At 35.8% G+C, this 17,080-nt stretch overlaps 1 protein-coding gene across 11 annotated transcripts in view; it reads right to left on the bottom strand.

Annotated features, from left to right (window-relative positions):
- Window positions 1–2,121: 2,121 nt before the first annotated feature.
- Window positions 2,122–17,080, bottom strand: part of LOC110112802 (DNA-binding protein SMUBP-2) — a 46,856-nt gene continuing 31,897 nt past the window's right edge. For 2 of the 11 annotated variants that reach the window (XM_028697266.1, XM_020845138.2), the window contains 8 exons: window positions 14,353–14,406; window positions 13,878–14,135; window positions 12,778–12,984; window positions 12,560–12,663; window positions 6,399–6,543; window positions 5,424–5,558; window positions 5,023–5,204; window positions 2,122–2,469 (listed from right to left, as the gene is read on the bottom strand). In XM_028697266.1, coding sequence (XP_028553099.1) covers window positions 5,031–5,204; window positions 5,424–5,558; window positions 6,399–6,543; window positions 12,560–12,663; window positions 12,778–12,984; window positions 13,878–14,135; window positions 14,353–14,406 — 1,077 coding nt within the window. In that variant the 3' untranslated portion in view covers window positions 2,122–2,469; window positions 5,023–5,030. Of the gene's footprint in view, window positions 2,470–5,022; window positions 5,205–5,423; window positions 5,590–6,398; window positions 6,544–12,559; window positions 12,664–12,777; window positions 12,985–13,877; window positions 14,136–14,352; window positions 14,407–17,080 lie in introns of those variants that run through there. The other 9 variants (XM_028697271.1, XM_028697273.1, XM_028697268.1 and 6 more) reach the window with 9 other exon arrangements.

The following is a 17,080-nucleotide window of genomic DNA, read 5'->3' as shown; positions in this document are numbered from 1 at the left end:
AAATGGATGGCTCCGAACATTTTAAAGAGTTAAATACTTCTCTCCCAGACTTTTCACTACCACTGTCATTGGGAAATTTGGAGCTACTATGGCTGTGGCGTTTAATTACTTTTTTTAGAAATATTTAAAAAAAAATTGTTTAACCTATTTAAGTGATTATATTTAATCCGGTCGGGGGTATAATTTCTATTTTTGTATTATAAATTAATTTTAAACATAGTTTTAATGCTATTTAGTTAAAAATAATTTTTAAGCAATGTTTTTAAAAATAATTGAAAACGTATAAACCAAATTAATATTCTTTTAATGACTATTTTATTAAATTTTATTTATTTTAGATTATTCTAATAAACAATAGTATTGATACATTTAAAAGTAATAGAAATTGTATTTGATTATTTTTATTTTAAATTTATTTAAAATTAATTCAATAACTTTAAAATCTTTATTTATAAATAAGATTAATCATGACATTTTTTAGTTAATTTTCTTACTAACATTAAAGTTGAAAAAATACTCTCAAGCTTATAATCATAGTTTGAACTTTGAAGTGTTTTATATTTTTCAACTTTTTCTTAAAATTAACTTTCCATTCAAGATTTTTATTTTGTAATTTCAAAATTAATTTTTAGATTAAATTTAAATATAACAATAATAATAATAAACAAATTTGTCATTCAATGGTATACATTTTAAAGTTATTTTTTTACATAGAAGTAATAAAAAAAAATGTTTCTGAAATAAAGCCTTCATTTTGCGGTTTTTATTTTGATTTCTAAAAAGATCTAAAATTCATGGCGAAAAGATTTCTTGTGAAAAATACTACTACCATAACCCTTCAAAATAAAGCGAAAATTCGAACAAAAAAGTTGCTCAACAAGCACAAGCACTATCTTCATCTCTGATGGTCAAGCTCAAATTATATTTGAACATTATTTATATTATAGCAATTTTTTAGTAAAAAATTATAATTTTTGCAGTAAGAAAGACGTCCCCAACGAAGTCTAAATGAACTCTGGAGTGGTAGCCAAGAACTCCTAAAATTAAGTGCTGAGATTCTAAGAGAAATCAAGAGAAGACCCCACAGACAATTTGTCTGTGAGCCCTGATTAAGTAATCTTCCATAACTGTTGATATGATGATAACATCACTGTATGATAGAGGTCACATCTCTGGGGGTTCAAATAAATTCCGATCATTGCATATGATAATCATCAATTCACATAGATCAAGAGGGAGTGATTGTGTTAGACCAATCCATTGGACCGGTTCAGCCGGTCCACGCAAGACCGGCCCAGACTTGAACAAGGCAGAACGCCTCCGCCTCTGGTTTTTGCCGCACACACCGCAGGAGCTGACGGAGCTTTTTAGGAAGGATTTTTGAGGTATTTGTGAGGGAAATTTGAATGTATGGACTGTTTAGGAATTTCCTTTTGATTTGTATGCATTAAAGACTTTGTTTTCCTAGGATTATGGCATCTTGAATTTGGCTGAAATTTGAGATCTCTTAGATTTAGGTTTCCTTTGGGCTCTAGCGGTGCCTAGAAATTTGGGAGAGATCGATCCTCCTCTAGAATAGAGGATCAAGTGTATCTTGTTATTTTTCGTTTTACTTTCATCAAGTAATACAAATTACCTACTATTTTTATGATTTTGTGCAGATTTTTGTGAAGAATTCTCGCTGTTTTTAAAAGATTGATAGGAAATACTTGCGATCTACAAGTGTTTCCTATCATATTGTCGAGTACAATAGATCAAATGAGAGAAGATTGAGAAGATCAAGCAATCATGTTCTGTGTATGTTATGTTTCTTTGAGGTTGTGAATAATGGATGAACTGTGTGTACAAAACTACTATGTTGTGTTAAGTTCAGCTCATTCGAAATTTGATTTAGGAAGTTACAGTCTGTTGCAGTCACAAATTGTGACTGACATTTTGGTGGCCATAGAAACCATTTTTGACAAAAATTTCAAGGAGAACCAATCCCAATTTGTTACGGTCATCTTCGAGGTCACAAACGGTTTTCAATGAGGTTTTCAAGTCATCTAGTCTCAAAAATAAGGAATTGAAAATAAACTTTTGCAATCGTTGTCAAAAATATGTGCCTGCGATTGACTCAAATGATTAAACTTAGTATATCATAAAAGAAATAAGCTTTGCATTTCAATTAATAAATGAGGCAAAATTTAGAGCCATTAGAGGGATGCGATGATAGAGATACATAGCATGTAAAACCATACCAAGACTCAAAAGAAAGTTGTTTGGTCTGAGTTTGAAAGGGCAGCATTAATCATCATCAAATATGACTCGAAGTAGCTTATCTTCATTCCACGATGCTTCTGATTTCTACAACTTTGCCTTCTATTTCCTCGCTGGAAACAAAGATTCATTAGTGCTTCGGCGGGTTTAACCAAACGGCAGCCAATAATAATGATAGCATCAAAGTTGCCAATCAACCTGAGATGATACCTTCATTAAAGAAACTATAATGAGTCTGAGCAGCACAACTTCTACAACTTTCAAACAGCGAGGTAGCTAAAATATTAATAAAAATGGATTTGCATGCATATCATTCAAATATTTCATATTTATATATCAAGCACCAAATCCTCACTATTTGCACATTTACCACTCAAATGTTTCAATAAAACAATTACCACCAGAGGCCACTCTCATTAACGTTTAACTTTCATCTCCTCTGTCAACAACTCCATACGTATAAAATTGACGATCTCACAAAGATTCAGTATCAATAGTTTTAGATTTACTGATTCCATCTTTCATGGAATCGGCCCGCCTTTTTTTTTTAACATACAAGAATTTGTAAAGCTCAGTATGTCTGGAAGCACGGGAGAATGTTTTTTTGCTAATATTATTACTAGTATTTGATACTAGGTCATTCATAGCATTACAGCCACATCCAAATGTTAAAAGTTGCCAATTTCCGGCTTTTTAATTCCAAGTTGCTCAAACAAACTTCCTTCGCCATAAAAGCAATGGCATTCTCCACAAAGCTAGTACGTTGCACCCAACATCAGCCACATTTCACATTCAAAAGCTGGTGAAGGCAGTTTATGGTCTCCCTCTTCATTTTCATAGGTTAATCCGCGACAACTCCCAACCGCATCTATGACATCAATAGCAGCAAGATCCTTACAATGACCACCACCATCTAAAATTCAATGTTTCCCTCCCAATCCCCTTACATCCTCACGACCCCGCTAAGTGTAATGCATGATTTTATGCACCCAATTTGAATAATAAACATGGCATACTGCCAAAATTTTGGGTGGCCAGCACCTCGCCTTCTACTAGGCACCCAAGTAGCACGAATCGCATATGATGATCATTTGTCCATCTTGGCATCCATCAACAACAAAACCTAAGGGTCCGCTAATAGCTTCCTCTTCATCATCCAATGCATTCTCTTTGCTTGATAGCCCTCCCAATTGACAGCTTCAACCATAACACTCATTGGTAAGCTTCCAATCGCCCCCTTGACATCCCGACCAATATCTTAAGGCAAAAACTTCTTTGATTGCTTGCCAACCTAATTTAGTCAAGGTTTATAGTTTCCTACAAGCATCCCCAACATTCCAGCGTTTTATCTCCAAGGAAACCCACCCTAAGTAGCATCCATTAGTTCCATCGCAAATAAGTCCTCCCATATCGTTGACATCGAACACTTATCTAACCCCTACCTCCATCAATGAAAACCTAACAACAAGCATCTCGCCTTCCACCCAATTCCACCCAATACCTCCACTAGTGCTCGTTGGCTCTTGAGCTGATGACATCATGTCAAATAACTCCCAACTGGACAACAATTAATGTACATCCAACCATCTCAATGCCCATCGTTTCACATCTGAAATGGCTTGACAACAACATTCTCTCGATTGCCTAGTGTTAACCGATCTAAATAGTCTCTCTCCATCAAGCTCCTTACAAATTGCCATCGATCATCGAAATTATGATATCACATCCTATCGACTCCCCAACCAACAGGCCTTGCCGATAAATTCCTCTCAACTGCCTTATCCTGACTAATCTAAATTGTCTCCATCAATCTCCTGACACATTGCCAACCATTAACAAACCTATAATAGCATATCCCCCTCAAGTCTAAGGAAAAGACGACACTTATCTACAGTGGAGAATCATCCACTTCAAATAGATGAAAGCGTCTAAATTTCACTGTCATGCGGTTACAATGACTCCCTATAGTAACCAAAATTCATCTTTTGCCACCTTTTTACTTCACTTCTTCTCTCCTTCATCCCTCAGCCGTCAAGCAAATGAGGACCTTCCTTGAACAATGAATTATTTCAAATTTTTATAATGGAATATCTCCTCACTTACTACACAGGATACAAAATCAAACCGCATAAGATCTTTAGTGCTCGTACATCTTTTCTTCTCTTCTAATCCTCTTCTCATAGAACTCATCCTTAGGAACAACGGATCATTTATTCTCTTAGCTGACCAGTTCCTTCCTCGAAAATAGATCGACTATCTTGCCATTTTTAATCTTCTTTTAACTTAACCAAAAAAAGTATCTCAGACCAAAGGCTCTCCCTCTTTAGGCACCATCAATCTCTCCTCAGGCAACACTGTGCCTCACAAGCAACGGACCAATTTCCACCGTTCAAATCAAAATTAATGCAATCCATACCTTCCTCATCACAGATTATAACCTCATGTGCTCATACGACCTCCTCTACCTCCTGTCTCCACTTACTTCCATCGCAGAGGCTGCAGTCAGAATACATTGAATATTTTCCCATTTCTGATATGGTTTTTTAACAGCTAAGGATTTTACCAATGGATTTAAAAACCACATAGATGTTATTGAGACGAGCTATTTGGAGTGGCTGCTGGTCGTAGCCAAAATGTTGTTAAAAGATTTCAGTAATAAGTGGGTAAATATTAAGGATTGGGTGTTATGTATATAAATATAAGAGATTTGAATAGGATAGGCATAAAGCCCTAATAACAACTAATGCAAAGCTTTAAGCAAACCTTCATACTTAATGTCCGTATTCTGATGCACTCAAATACTCTCCATGCTCCTGAAAATACTCAACTAAGTGTTTCAAGAAGCTATCCTCAGATACAGTTTCAGTATCACACACAAGACAACATTGTCTTCTAGAACGTGTGATGGCTACATTCATGCGACGATGATCAGTTAGAAAGCCCACCTGTCAGATATTTCATGGTTTAGTTAGTGCTCCATATAAGAGTTGGTTAAAAGAATTAGGGTTCATTTGGGGCGACTTTCTTACTGCTTCTAAAAGCAGCTTTTTAGTAGAAAATTTTTATTTTTGGTATTAAAAAGTTGCTTTAAGATGCAGTATGAAAGTCGTCGCAAATGAAGCCTTAATGGCATACCTATAACAGAAAAACAAGCATTGCTTTACCTCTTTTTTAACGTTTGAACGAACCATGGAAATGATGATGGCTTCTTTTTCCCTGCCTTGGAACCCATCAACTGTAGAAATTTCAACATCCTTCAATTTAGCTTCCGTACCACGCAATACCTTAAGATAGGTAACCTATGCCAATAAATGGGACAATTTACTCCATCTACATAAATAAAAATAAGATAACATGCATGAAAACCGAAACATAAAGGATAGGTGAAGATGAAAAGTGGGAAAATAAGGGAGGCGATTTTAACACAGACATAAGTTATGCAGGTAAAATAAAATACTCAAAAGGTTATAATCACAGAAATTACATCTTTATAATTTACAAGAGAACAATCATCAAAACCTGATAAGGTACGTTATTTTGTGCCCCCTTTTACATCAACATCTAACATGTTTTCTGGAGATAAAAAGATAATAAAAAGGAAGCAAGGGCTTTAAAGGAGAAAACTATGGCTTTGTTTGTGACAGCTTTCGCACTGCTTCCTAAAACGGCTTTCTAGTATAAAATTTTCTAATTCAAGAAATTTTTTACTAAAAAGTTGTTTAAGAAAGCAACAAAAAAGCTGTCCCAAACGAAGCCTAAAAAAGAAGATCAAAGTTTTCTATATGGGTAAGGTATCCGAACACTACAATTGGAGAGCGGTCTAAATGGAAATTCTAGATGGATCAAAAGACGATTCCAATTTATCCTAAATAAATTTGCCAAATCATTTCAAGTCGCTGGATATACAGAAAATGGTTTGGAGAGCTGGTCAGAGGATGGATAGATTTATGAAAACATAGGCATATTGAGAATGGATGAACATATCGATATACATGGAAATCTAAATGCAGATATGAAGTAGCAAAAATTTAAGCAGATAAATATGTGATTGGAAAAACATACTATAAATATATGGGCATGAAAGATGATAAATGGATGAGGGGCGAATGCACGAGTGGAAAAGGGGAAATCAAGGAAACCTGTGCAGAATAGGGAGTGATGATCCCTATATCGCATGCCTGAACACCACTCTCAACAAGTCTCAGAGCATGACCTATTGCAATTGTAGCTTCGCCCTCATTCATTGTGCTATCTTCCTCATCTTTTTTCTCTTCCATTTCAAACCTGTGAAACAGGCGAGAAACAAAATGCAGAATAGGACATGTAAGTTGCTGGTATTGAATCTTTAAACAGATGTCTCTGAAGTGCAAATCAGATGCTTTATCTAATAAGATGAGCGAACACTAGGCTAATGTATACATTTACAAGTCAAAAGGAGCTGTCAATCTAGGACCCAACATTGCAAGTTCATTGAAATGAGGCAATCAGGTTTTAGTGTACACGGGGTAGCTTGGCACAATTGGAAGGAGTAAAATAAATAAATAAATTGCAAAATAGAGATTTAAGCACACACCATCAAGTGGCTGGCAATTGATATTACATTTAAACTTGCAATAATAACCATTAAATTTGAAGGTAGAGTTGGAGCAGTAACTAGGCAGTCCACAAAGTTAAGAGCATGACAGAGATGACATAGATTTGATATGAGTAAATAGTACACTCTACAAATGCAATGCTGAAGGCGCAACAAAATTTAAAGTGAGGTCAAAAGTGTGCATGTAATAACCAGTTGGATCAGTTCAATTTAACCGCCCCTAATCAAAGAGCAGGCAAGCAGATAGCGAGCGGGCGAGAAGCAGGGAGCAAACGAGCGGGTTGTGAGCGAGTGCGGGCATAGCAGGTGGGTTCGAATCATGTGAATGAGCGTGGAAACATGTTTGAGTGCAAAAAGCGGGGACTCCTCGTGGGAGATAACTACAATTCACTCACTCCAGTAGAAAAATGCGAATGAAAAGAGGCTCTCATTGAGAAGAGGCAACAAAAGAAAAGAAATTTGGAGAAATAAAAGTTATTAGGTAAAAAAGAATAACATGATCCTTGTAAGAGAAGTTTTCTTTTTCTTTATTGCTAAAAATAGGTAAGTAATTCCATACAATATATTAAGGAGAAAGTTGGGGGAAAGAAATTTGTTTGCCCGAGGGAGACAAAGAAAGAAGAAGAGTTAAGCAAGGTAATTAAATTTGAAATGAGAATGTTTACCCTTCAATCATTTTAGAGATGTTGATGATGACTTGTAAACAAGATTTCGTAAATTAGAAGCATTTACTATTATATAGAAGACGTCTGATGCAATCAAAAATGACTTTAAACGATATCAGATTAATGCAATATCATCTTGGTGATATTTAACTTTAGAAGTTGATTTATGTGGGCTCCAAAAATTCACGCACCGGCCTCTCTGCGCCTTTTTTTTGTTTACGGGAAGAGTTTTAACGGATTTAGGCTCCTAGGTAAATTTTTAGAAGGCAGATTGGGTTTTAAATAAGACACTACCCAGAGATTTCGTCCTCATTTTGCGAGCAGGTTTGTCGAATAAGTCTAGGTGAGTCATAATAGTTGTCTAGTGAGTCTTGGTATCGAGTGAGTTTAAGTTTTGTGGGGGTTTTTTTTATTCAAAAAAATGGAAAAAGACAAAAATATTGAGTCAATTGTGAAAAAAAGCAATCCATAAGATCTTGAAGTCTCTCTTCTAATGGACAGATGGATTCCGACGGAAGGAAGTTCAACAGATCCCCTACAGAATGAACTATAAAAACTTCAGTTGAAGATGCATATGTGTACGAAAATTTTCATAAGGAAAAAGAAACTTTTACAATAACAATTCAAGCAAGAACAAGAGATGATTCTCAAGAAGTATGCGGACAATATTCAAGAGCTTGAAGTGCCTCCTTCGTCTCATCAGGATAAATCCAAAAACAAACTCATCGAGAGATGAGTCCTTTCAACCAGAGGAGAATCTGATGTAGAAAAAAGGGGGGGTCAAAATATTTTGAGTTGTATTTTTGGTGAGCTTCTAGATCCACTACTAAATTCAGCTAATTAATGCTAAAGTTACTACTTTTTTAGCTCATAATTTACAATTAATTAGGTTCATTCCCCCCTCTCTAATGGCCCTTTGGTTTCCCATTTGGCTCCCCTTTCATTGCTGCCCTTTCCCCTTCCCTTGGCCCTTTAGTTTCCTCCCTGGCTTCCCCTTCCCGTGGTTGGTTCCTCCCCTTTTGGTTGTCTGTTCCGGTTCTCTGGGTTGTTGGTTCCGGTTCCCTGTGGTGCCTATTCCGGTTCCATGGACTATTCGTCCCTTTCCCCCTTTGGTTGCTTGTTCCGGTTCCCCTGGCCAGCCGTTCCTTTCCCCTTTGGTTGCCTTTTCTGGTTTGTTGTGTGGTTGTTCGGGTTCTATTTCTTGACAGCTAGTTGGCCTTCCATTTCCCCTTACCTGATGGATTAATTGAAGATGTTTTGGGCTATTTGGCTGCCCCTTTTCTCCTATATATATTATATATTAGATGTCTTGGTATTTAGAAAGAGAGTGATTATGAAGAATTTTTGGAGCTAAACCTGTGGGTTTCTTCGTAGAAAAGCTTGCAAGCTTGTTTCATTTCTCTCTTCCACTAGGAAAGCTTGCGAGTTTGTCCTCTCCTTCGTTTCGGCTTCTTACCTCTTTCTTCTCTCCACAAGTTCAACGTCATTGGTATCTTTCTTCTCAAGCAATGGAACGCAAGTTTAATTGTTTTATGATAAGTTTGTAAGCATCCTTTTTTGTATGGTCGTCTTTCTATTATAAAAGTGAATTTGTCTTTCATTTAATTGCTGTATTTTGTCTAAATATGATATTTTGGAAGGGTGCCCTAATTTGTATGTAGTTTTTAGGAAGACTTTTCATTTGCTTGCAAAAAAAATTAGAGTTTTTTCTAATTTTTGGTTGCATCAAGTTATAACATTAGGCTGAATTCCAAATTCTTTTATTTTTGCTTTATCAGGTTTCCTTGCTCTAACATATCCTTTAGAATGTTATAAACCTGAGCATTAGGAACAATTTCAACTTGCAACATTTCATGAAAAATATCCATGCAATTAGCCATGATACCCCTTGGACATCAAGCATGCATTTGATGACTTGTATATTACAACATTTGGTTTCACTCCAACTGCTTCCATCAATCTTGGAACTTCATGAACACCTTCCATGTTTTCTACATCCAAGAGAGATTTGATTAAAATGTTGAAGACAATGACATTAGGGGGAACTTCAAGACCCTTCTTCTACACAACATTCCAAGCTTCACTAAGGTTCTTATGGTCACACCAAACTTTGGTGAGTATATTACACGATTTCCTATTTGGGTAGCTTCCGTTTCATAAAACGGGTACCTTTTGTTTCAGAAAACATCATCTCCAAGAGCTTTTGTGATTCTTCAGACCGATGTGCAATACCATATCCTTTTTAAGAGGGTGTTGAAGATACTTGTATCAATCTAGATCCACTTCTTTTAATTTGCTGAAAGATTTTTACGGCCTCCTCAAAATTTTCATTCTTTTGCACATCAGAGACTAATGATTTGATGGAATCAAACTTCTTCTGATCAATTAAAGCAGTTAATAGAGTTGTATATATTACTAGAGAAGGTTTATGCTCTTCTACTAATCCATAAAATATAAACTCAGTTTCTTCCGGATGTCCCCTTTTTTTATAAGAGTTCCCATCAACTTTGTCCTGGATCGAACTGTCCGACAACTCTTCCGGCTTAAGAAGATCGGGCAGCCATGCTTCATACAAATCATCCGATCTTCTTTTTTTTCAAATCATGACTAGTGAGCAATCATTTGGAACAATAAATATTTTCATTCTTATATACAATTTAGCCATTCTTATTAACATCATTATTTTTTAATTAATTAAGTTGGGGTCCACATTATTCAAAAAAAATCCGGCAACCTCCTGGCATCCCCTCCCCGCAAAGGGAGGTTGGAACAGCACTTGTTGTTCATCTCACTTGGATCAAAGATACGACGATGCAAGGAGTTCAAATTGAATTCTTCCCGTCCGGACAAAGATACAATGGCATGGGAGCTTCAAATTGAACATTTCTGCCCATATCAAAGATACAATGACACATGTGTTCAAATTAACAGTACATGTTGTTTAAGCAAGTTAAAAAGATAACAATTTATACATCTTAATGTCGATATATTGATGATGATGGTGACGGGCGAGTAAGTCGAAAAAGGCTGGGATTGGAGGCAGCGACGGCTGGACCTGGAATCGGACACTGTAGTCAGGTTGAACAGATAAAGAGGAAGGAGCTTCTGCCTGGGCTTCAATCAAGTAAGGATAGAATGGGAGAGTAGCTCAGTCCCTGCGTTGGGTATTCGATATAGAGAAGTGAAGAAATAGGTATCGAGATGCTTGCATTTAAGGATTGGGAACGGAACGTCGGCGTCGGGTTTGGAGTTGGACACAGTCATGGGACATTCGTACAGATTCACACGAACGGGAAAGAGAGGGCAAGCGATGCTCGTTCCTACGTGCGGGGTCAAGAGGATGGGAGAGAGGGTCAAGCAGCTGAGTCTTCGACTGCAGGGTTGGTCGAACAAGAGGGATGAGCGGTCGCGAGCGGGCTAGGGGCTTCAATTTCCTGTGTCTACGTGCAGCATAGAGAGATGGGAGGAAGAGACAGTTAAGTGTGTAAGAGTGGAATGAGAGCGGACCACTCCTATTCGGTTTTGTCAAAGAAATGTGGAGAAGTTAAATGACTACGTGAGAGATGGTTGTCGTGTGCGATCACATTGTTTCGTGAAGTGAGGCCGATCGGCTGGTCAATGGTCAACAATTAGCAATAATTGATGCAAATGAAATATTTTTTTAACAGTGAAGGATATATATATATATATATATATATATAATTGAAGCATGTATGAAATCTTGTTCATAATTTTGTCATTCATGAATGTCTAGAATGTCAAACTGAGTCCTCACCTCGTAAAATATTTTTTGGCTTTTTTTTTTTTTTTTAAATTTTTTTGGTTTTTTTTTTTTTTTTGGCATTCATGCATGTTGATTCTAATTTTAGCATCACTAGTTTTCATCATTTGCACATCTCGATTCATTGTCATTGCCTGAATTTTACATTTTGCTTTTGTGTCATAGATTGGACAATATGAGTATCCTTCCTAGACATTTTTGACATTTCAAAAGTGGCGTAAGTTGTTTTTGTGAAATAAATGACATTAAGATGATTTTGATTGAAGTCAAGATATTTTAAACTAGATTTGGGTGATATAGTGTTACTATTTTTCCATTTTTGTTGTGTTTGATCGAACCAATTGCCTTGTTCCTGTCTTAATAATTTCGATGCTTCAGGCTTAGGATGTTAATAGCACTCAGATAAGTTGCCTTAGAATGCTATCAGCGCTTCCATAATTCGTTAGTTTTCTACATTATGCAACAAGCTCAGCTTTTCTGAACCTCATTCATTTGTACGGTATTTATTACTATGTTCTTCCATAATGTATTTGCAAAGATGAATCAGCTTGTGGTAGCCATATGGCTTAGGCCGTGTGATGCTAATATACAGCTCATGATTGTAAGATGCATCAATTTTTACATGAGTAAACTTCATGATCAATGAGAAATATACGCAATACTAGAAGAGACAATCTCTTAAACTAAAATCCTGTAAAAAAACCAAAACAAATCAGGCTTTTGAGTTGCATGAAGTAACAGTAGAATGAGATCCTTGGACATGCATAACATAAAATAGAGGTGAAAAAGGGATATCTAATGATGAAGCAAACTAGATTTGAGCTAAAAAGGTTAAAGAAAAAATAGTACCTAAACATACCAAGGGTAAAGATGTAATAATGAAAATAGCAAAAATTAATACCAAAAACTCTTAACATAAGTGAACGAACAAAAATATTTATAAAATCTTTAGTTGTTGATGATGACTGACAAATTTGTGGCATAAAATGATGCTTGAACTCTCAAATGAAATTCTGCTAGGTGTGATAAAAAAAACAAGAAATTACATAGGCTGACCAATTTAGCGATATACGATGATGAATTAACTATTGCCAATGCAGAAAATATGTTTTTACAAGTAGCATATATTGGATTCCATGTTAATGGCTTGAATATTCACACATTAAAACAAAAACAAAAAAAAAAAAGAATTTGCCCTGCACTGTCTGAAGAATGAGGAAAATCTGCAATGAACCAAAAAAAAAAAGTGGAAAAACTAACCCTGCGGTATCAACAAGTATAAGAGTTGGTTCTGTTGAAGATGACCTCTTCACATTTTCAAGATCCCAAAGCTTATGCTCAGCAACAGATGAATGGGCTTGTATCTGCTGGGAATGAACAAGAATTCTAAAGCAACATTGAAACAACAGATGCAAACACAAACTTCAAAAAACAAATACTATCTAGTATTTCCATCAAATTATTGGATTGTTCATCACCTTACCACCATAGAATTCGCCAGATGACCAGTTCATTATAAGTTCGTGCATTCTGTATTGAACTGCAAGCATAGACATAACCTCCTCACCATACAAGTTTGCCAACCGTTCAAATAGGGTCCTTCCTAAGCCCATCTTCTCAGCTTCAGCACTTTGGATTGTAGGGGGAAGCTGGAGATGGTCTCCAGCAAGCATACACCTTGACCCCTGTAAATAGCATAACATGCTCAATTGGATCACAGCTTGAGTGCATTCATTAGAAAAAAAAAAAGAACAAAAAACCAGTTAGCACCAAGAAAATGATGATACTTTCAATTCCTCATGTAAATTTTATGATCCATCTCTACTATCTATGTATGAAATGAACCGAAAGCATGATTGGGCTGGAGTAAAAATAGTAAGAAAATACTCGAAAGCCAAAGAAGAATTTATAGTCAACCTTTTGTAGGAGCAACAAGTTTATCAAGTATAAGTTGAGATTCTAATTTCAAATAAAGGTTATTCATTAAACTGAACTATTTAGAGAATGAAGAAAAATTTTGGATTCAACACATGGATTATGGTGACCAAAAGTCATCAACATACAAAACTCCACTAAACTAGGAAATTTATTGTTATTTACATATCAATATTAATTTCAAACTTGCCGCATACATATTGAACACGAGCTAGTTTAAAGAAGGGAAAAACACATGGTCATTATATCATGCATGAAGCCTCTTTGCAATCCAAGGGTAAGATTGCATACCTAAATCACCAAACCCTGTGTTGGCAAGAGTCTCATGCACTGGACACCCCTTTTATACCAAGAACAAGGCCTCAACAAGTTTATGTTTGTCTTCTACTTTATATTTTGTTTTTTCTCCTCCTAATTGTAGCAAGATATATAATTTCCAGAACCATGTTGGGGTTGATCCCCTTGGAGGCAAGGTACGTAAGAATCACTTTTGGTGTTCTAGGCAAATCCAATTGATTAAAATAACCCTTAAGGTACTCTGCATTCTCCTTTAAATTAAAGAAACAAATGCGGATGTGTGGTAGCTTCACAAGTTTATAAGGTCTAACATAATAAATGCAAGATAGATGCTAGCAAAACAGACCTTCAACAGAGCAACCCAGCATGCCACCTCAAGTGCCTGAGCAGCTTCGTCAATTATAACTAAATCAAATGTAATTTTTTCCAATTGGTGAGAAGCAGCACCAGTTAATGTTGTTAGAATAACGTCTGCATTTTTTAGCACATCGATGACTGCTAATTGCTGTCTTCTTCTCTCTTCTTTAGAAAGTGTCCTCAGCTCTTTCCTGATATCCCTTCTGGTATTCCTATCTTTAGACTTCAGCATCTTCTCATTCAAAACCTGCTCACAGAATCCCATAAATAAATAATCTCGTACACAGAAATATCGCATACTCAGACAAATTACAAATATGCGGAAAAGCATCACACAAGATTTCAATTTGTTAATGAGCACAAACATATTAAGCTGCAGGAAAATATTAGGCATCGCAAAAATAAAACAAAGATGGCTTCCCCTTTTCTAGAAATGCTCATAAATGTACTGAAATTGGAATAACCTTCATTTCCTTGCGAATATCATTTGCCAGGCTGTTGTTATCCCCTCTTAGAACCTGGAACGGACAATATTATATGTGATTAAAAATAAGAAAAGATTGATGCAGTAAGAAGAATGGCAAAATGCAGATTAACATGTTATGTATAGCAACAACTAATTTATTTAATCATGCCAAATATAAGCTAACTGTTAATTCAAAAAATATAAAGTCAAATAAATCCCAAATTTGACAAGAAAGGTTGTAACTTAGACCCATTCCCCCCGGTAGAGCAAACTTTCCATGATAAAAAAGCAGGAGTAGCTTCCATGAAAAATGCAGATCCAATATGTTGAAATTAGTTATGTTCCCACCAATAATTTTAGGAATTACTCCCAAACTTCGTAATCAAACAGATGAATGCAACATAAAAAGAAAACCGCATGAAAAGAAATACAAAACAAACATTAATACTAAGCCCAGATAAAACATCCACACCATCATCTTTATCAGCAGATTAACTTTAGAGCGACGACCGGTTCATCTGGCCAGTACGATTGAACCGGCCGGTCCCCCCTATTAAAATCGCGAACATAGAAATCACGAAACAGAGCAAGCGTTCGCGAAATGGAAGGGGCGGACATGAGACTTCATGCGAGAGCATGAGGTGAGTTATGTTTATCTCGCATGAGGTGAGTTATGTTTTTTTAATTTTAGTAAACGATTGCCTTCAAGGATAAGAATTAATGATTCCTGTTCATTTATACTGTTAAAGAAGTGATAAATTTGGAAGAAATTTCAACGAACGAGAGAAACGATCGAGGGAAATAGGGAAGAAGGTTTGTTGATTTTTCTTTTCGTCATTAATGTTTTCTCCTAAAAATATTCCATAAGTTAGGTGAGTCACAACTCAGTGGATAAAAATCTATTCAATCAAATTCAGAGGCAATGGAAGGAATACAACATGTATGTCAATACTTCTAAGTGAAGGAACAATCAACATGTCATGAAATATCAACTAGAGTACACATGTCTCTAAGTCATCCTGCATGTTCTCTTTCTTTGAATAAGTTTGCAACCCTTTTTCATTATACATTCATGATTCAATTGATGTTTCTTATACTTATAACATAATGACATAATAATTTAGTAATATAATCTTATTCACCCATTACGGAAGTATCGTTTTGTTTTGTACTTATCAGGTATACTTTAAATTTGTCATTCATTTACCATTTGCTCCGAGGAGCCCCTTTACCTTTGGCTCCGGAGAGCCCATTTACAATTGATACTCCGCATCAAACATACACATTCAACCATTCTAAATTTATTCATTAAAAGGACTTTAACATGTCATTCATGCGTATGGTCTAATGTTCAATTATGTTTCTACATGATTACATAATTACGTATGAAAGGAGATATGATTACATAAGAAAGGAGACATGATTACATATGCATTACATATAAAAAGAGACATGATTACATATGAAAGGATACTTTCTACAATCATTACATGAGAAAGACGCATTTGCATTATGTATTCAAAAAGTATATCATGTTATTTACAAGAGTAAGATACAAGACATGTAAGAACATACTAAACTATATAAGAAAAATACAAATTGCATTTAAAAGGTAGACTAATCACATGAGATTATAAGAACATGTTATCTTTTGGAAAGAGAAGAATTTTCTGAATTTAAAAGAACTACATTTTACCTACCTCACCACGATGTGCAATTTGCCAATTTCCCTATCGAAATCATCCCTCTACCACGTCCAATATCTAAAGAGAAACAAAACATAACATAACACTTAATGTCACATGCTTCCACATAAACTTTCTTAATCCCTAAATCATAAAAATAAAAAACCTACCCATATTTATTATTAAATTTTCTAATTTAACTCTTTACCAATTCAAAATTTATTAACTTTACTTTCTAATTTTAGATTTCTTCATCACCCTAATTTTTTGGGAACCCTCTTTTTGTTCATTTTATATTATATGCATAAGAAAACCTCTCATACACTTAATAATTATTTAAAATACAATTAATTTTGTGGGCTCCAAAAATTCGGCCCCGGCCTCCCCGCCGCTTTTCTTTCTTTATTCGGCGAGGGAGTTTTAACTGATAGGTTCCGAGGTAAATTTTGGAAGGCAAATGAATTTGTAAATAAGACACTACCCAGAGATTTCGCCCTCATTAAATTTTGCAAGCCCCTATAGTTAATTATCCCTCCCGGTCACGAGAGAGAACTTTCGATTAAGGCTAGTCGTCAATCAGATACGTGTAGAATACGTGTTATCTGGCATATAGTAGCAGCAATGGATTTAGGTATTGGTAGAAATTGGATTTGGAAATTGAGAATTTGAAAGTTCATATGTTTGGAATTTAGATTGAGATATTTGATATTTAAAACTGGAATTTTCACCATCTGGGACTTAAAGCGGATGGTGGGGGGAATGGATGATAGACTCGATCAAGATCTCATGGTTCCGTCGTCCTTAATGCCATTAAGGAGCGTATTGGCTCTGGCCATAACCACTATCTGTGGTGCCATTTGGCGACGAAACCACTCGATTCAGAGGGCCCCGAGTCATAACCGTTTACATGCAGTGCCATTTGGCGGCAAAACTGCCGGTTAGAGGACACGTACCACGTCCTTACTGGCAAGAGATTGTTTGAGAATGGATCCTAGTGATATTTTCGACTAGGCATTTGGCTCTTTGTGAGCTGAAGTAAAC

This window comes from Dendrobium catenatum, unplaced genomic scaffold, assembly GCF_001605985.2.
Source record: "Dendrobium catenatum unplaced genomic scaffold, ASM160598v2 fragScaff_scaffold_908, whole genome shotgun sequence".
NCBI classification, from domain to species: domain Eukaryota; kingdom Viridiplantae; phylum Streptophyta; class Magnoliopsida; order Asparagales; family Orchidaceae; genus Dendrobium; species Dendrobium catenatum.
Note: the sequence above shows the minus strand (reverse complement) of the source record. Positions and strands in the feature narration are given on the sequence as shown.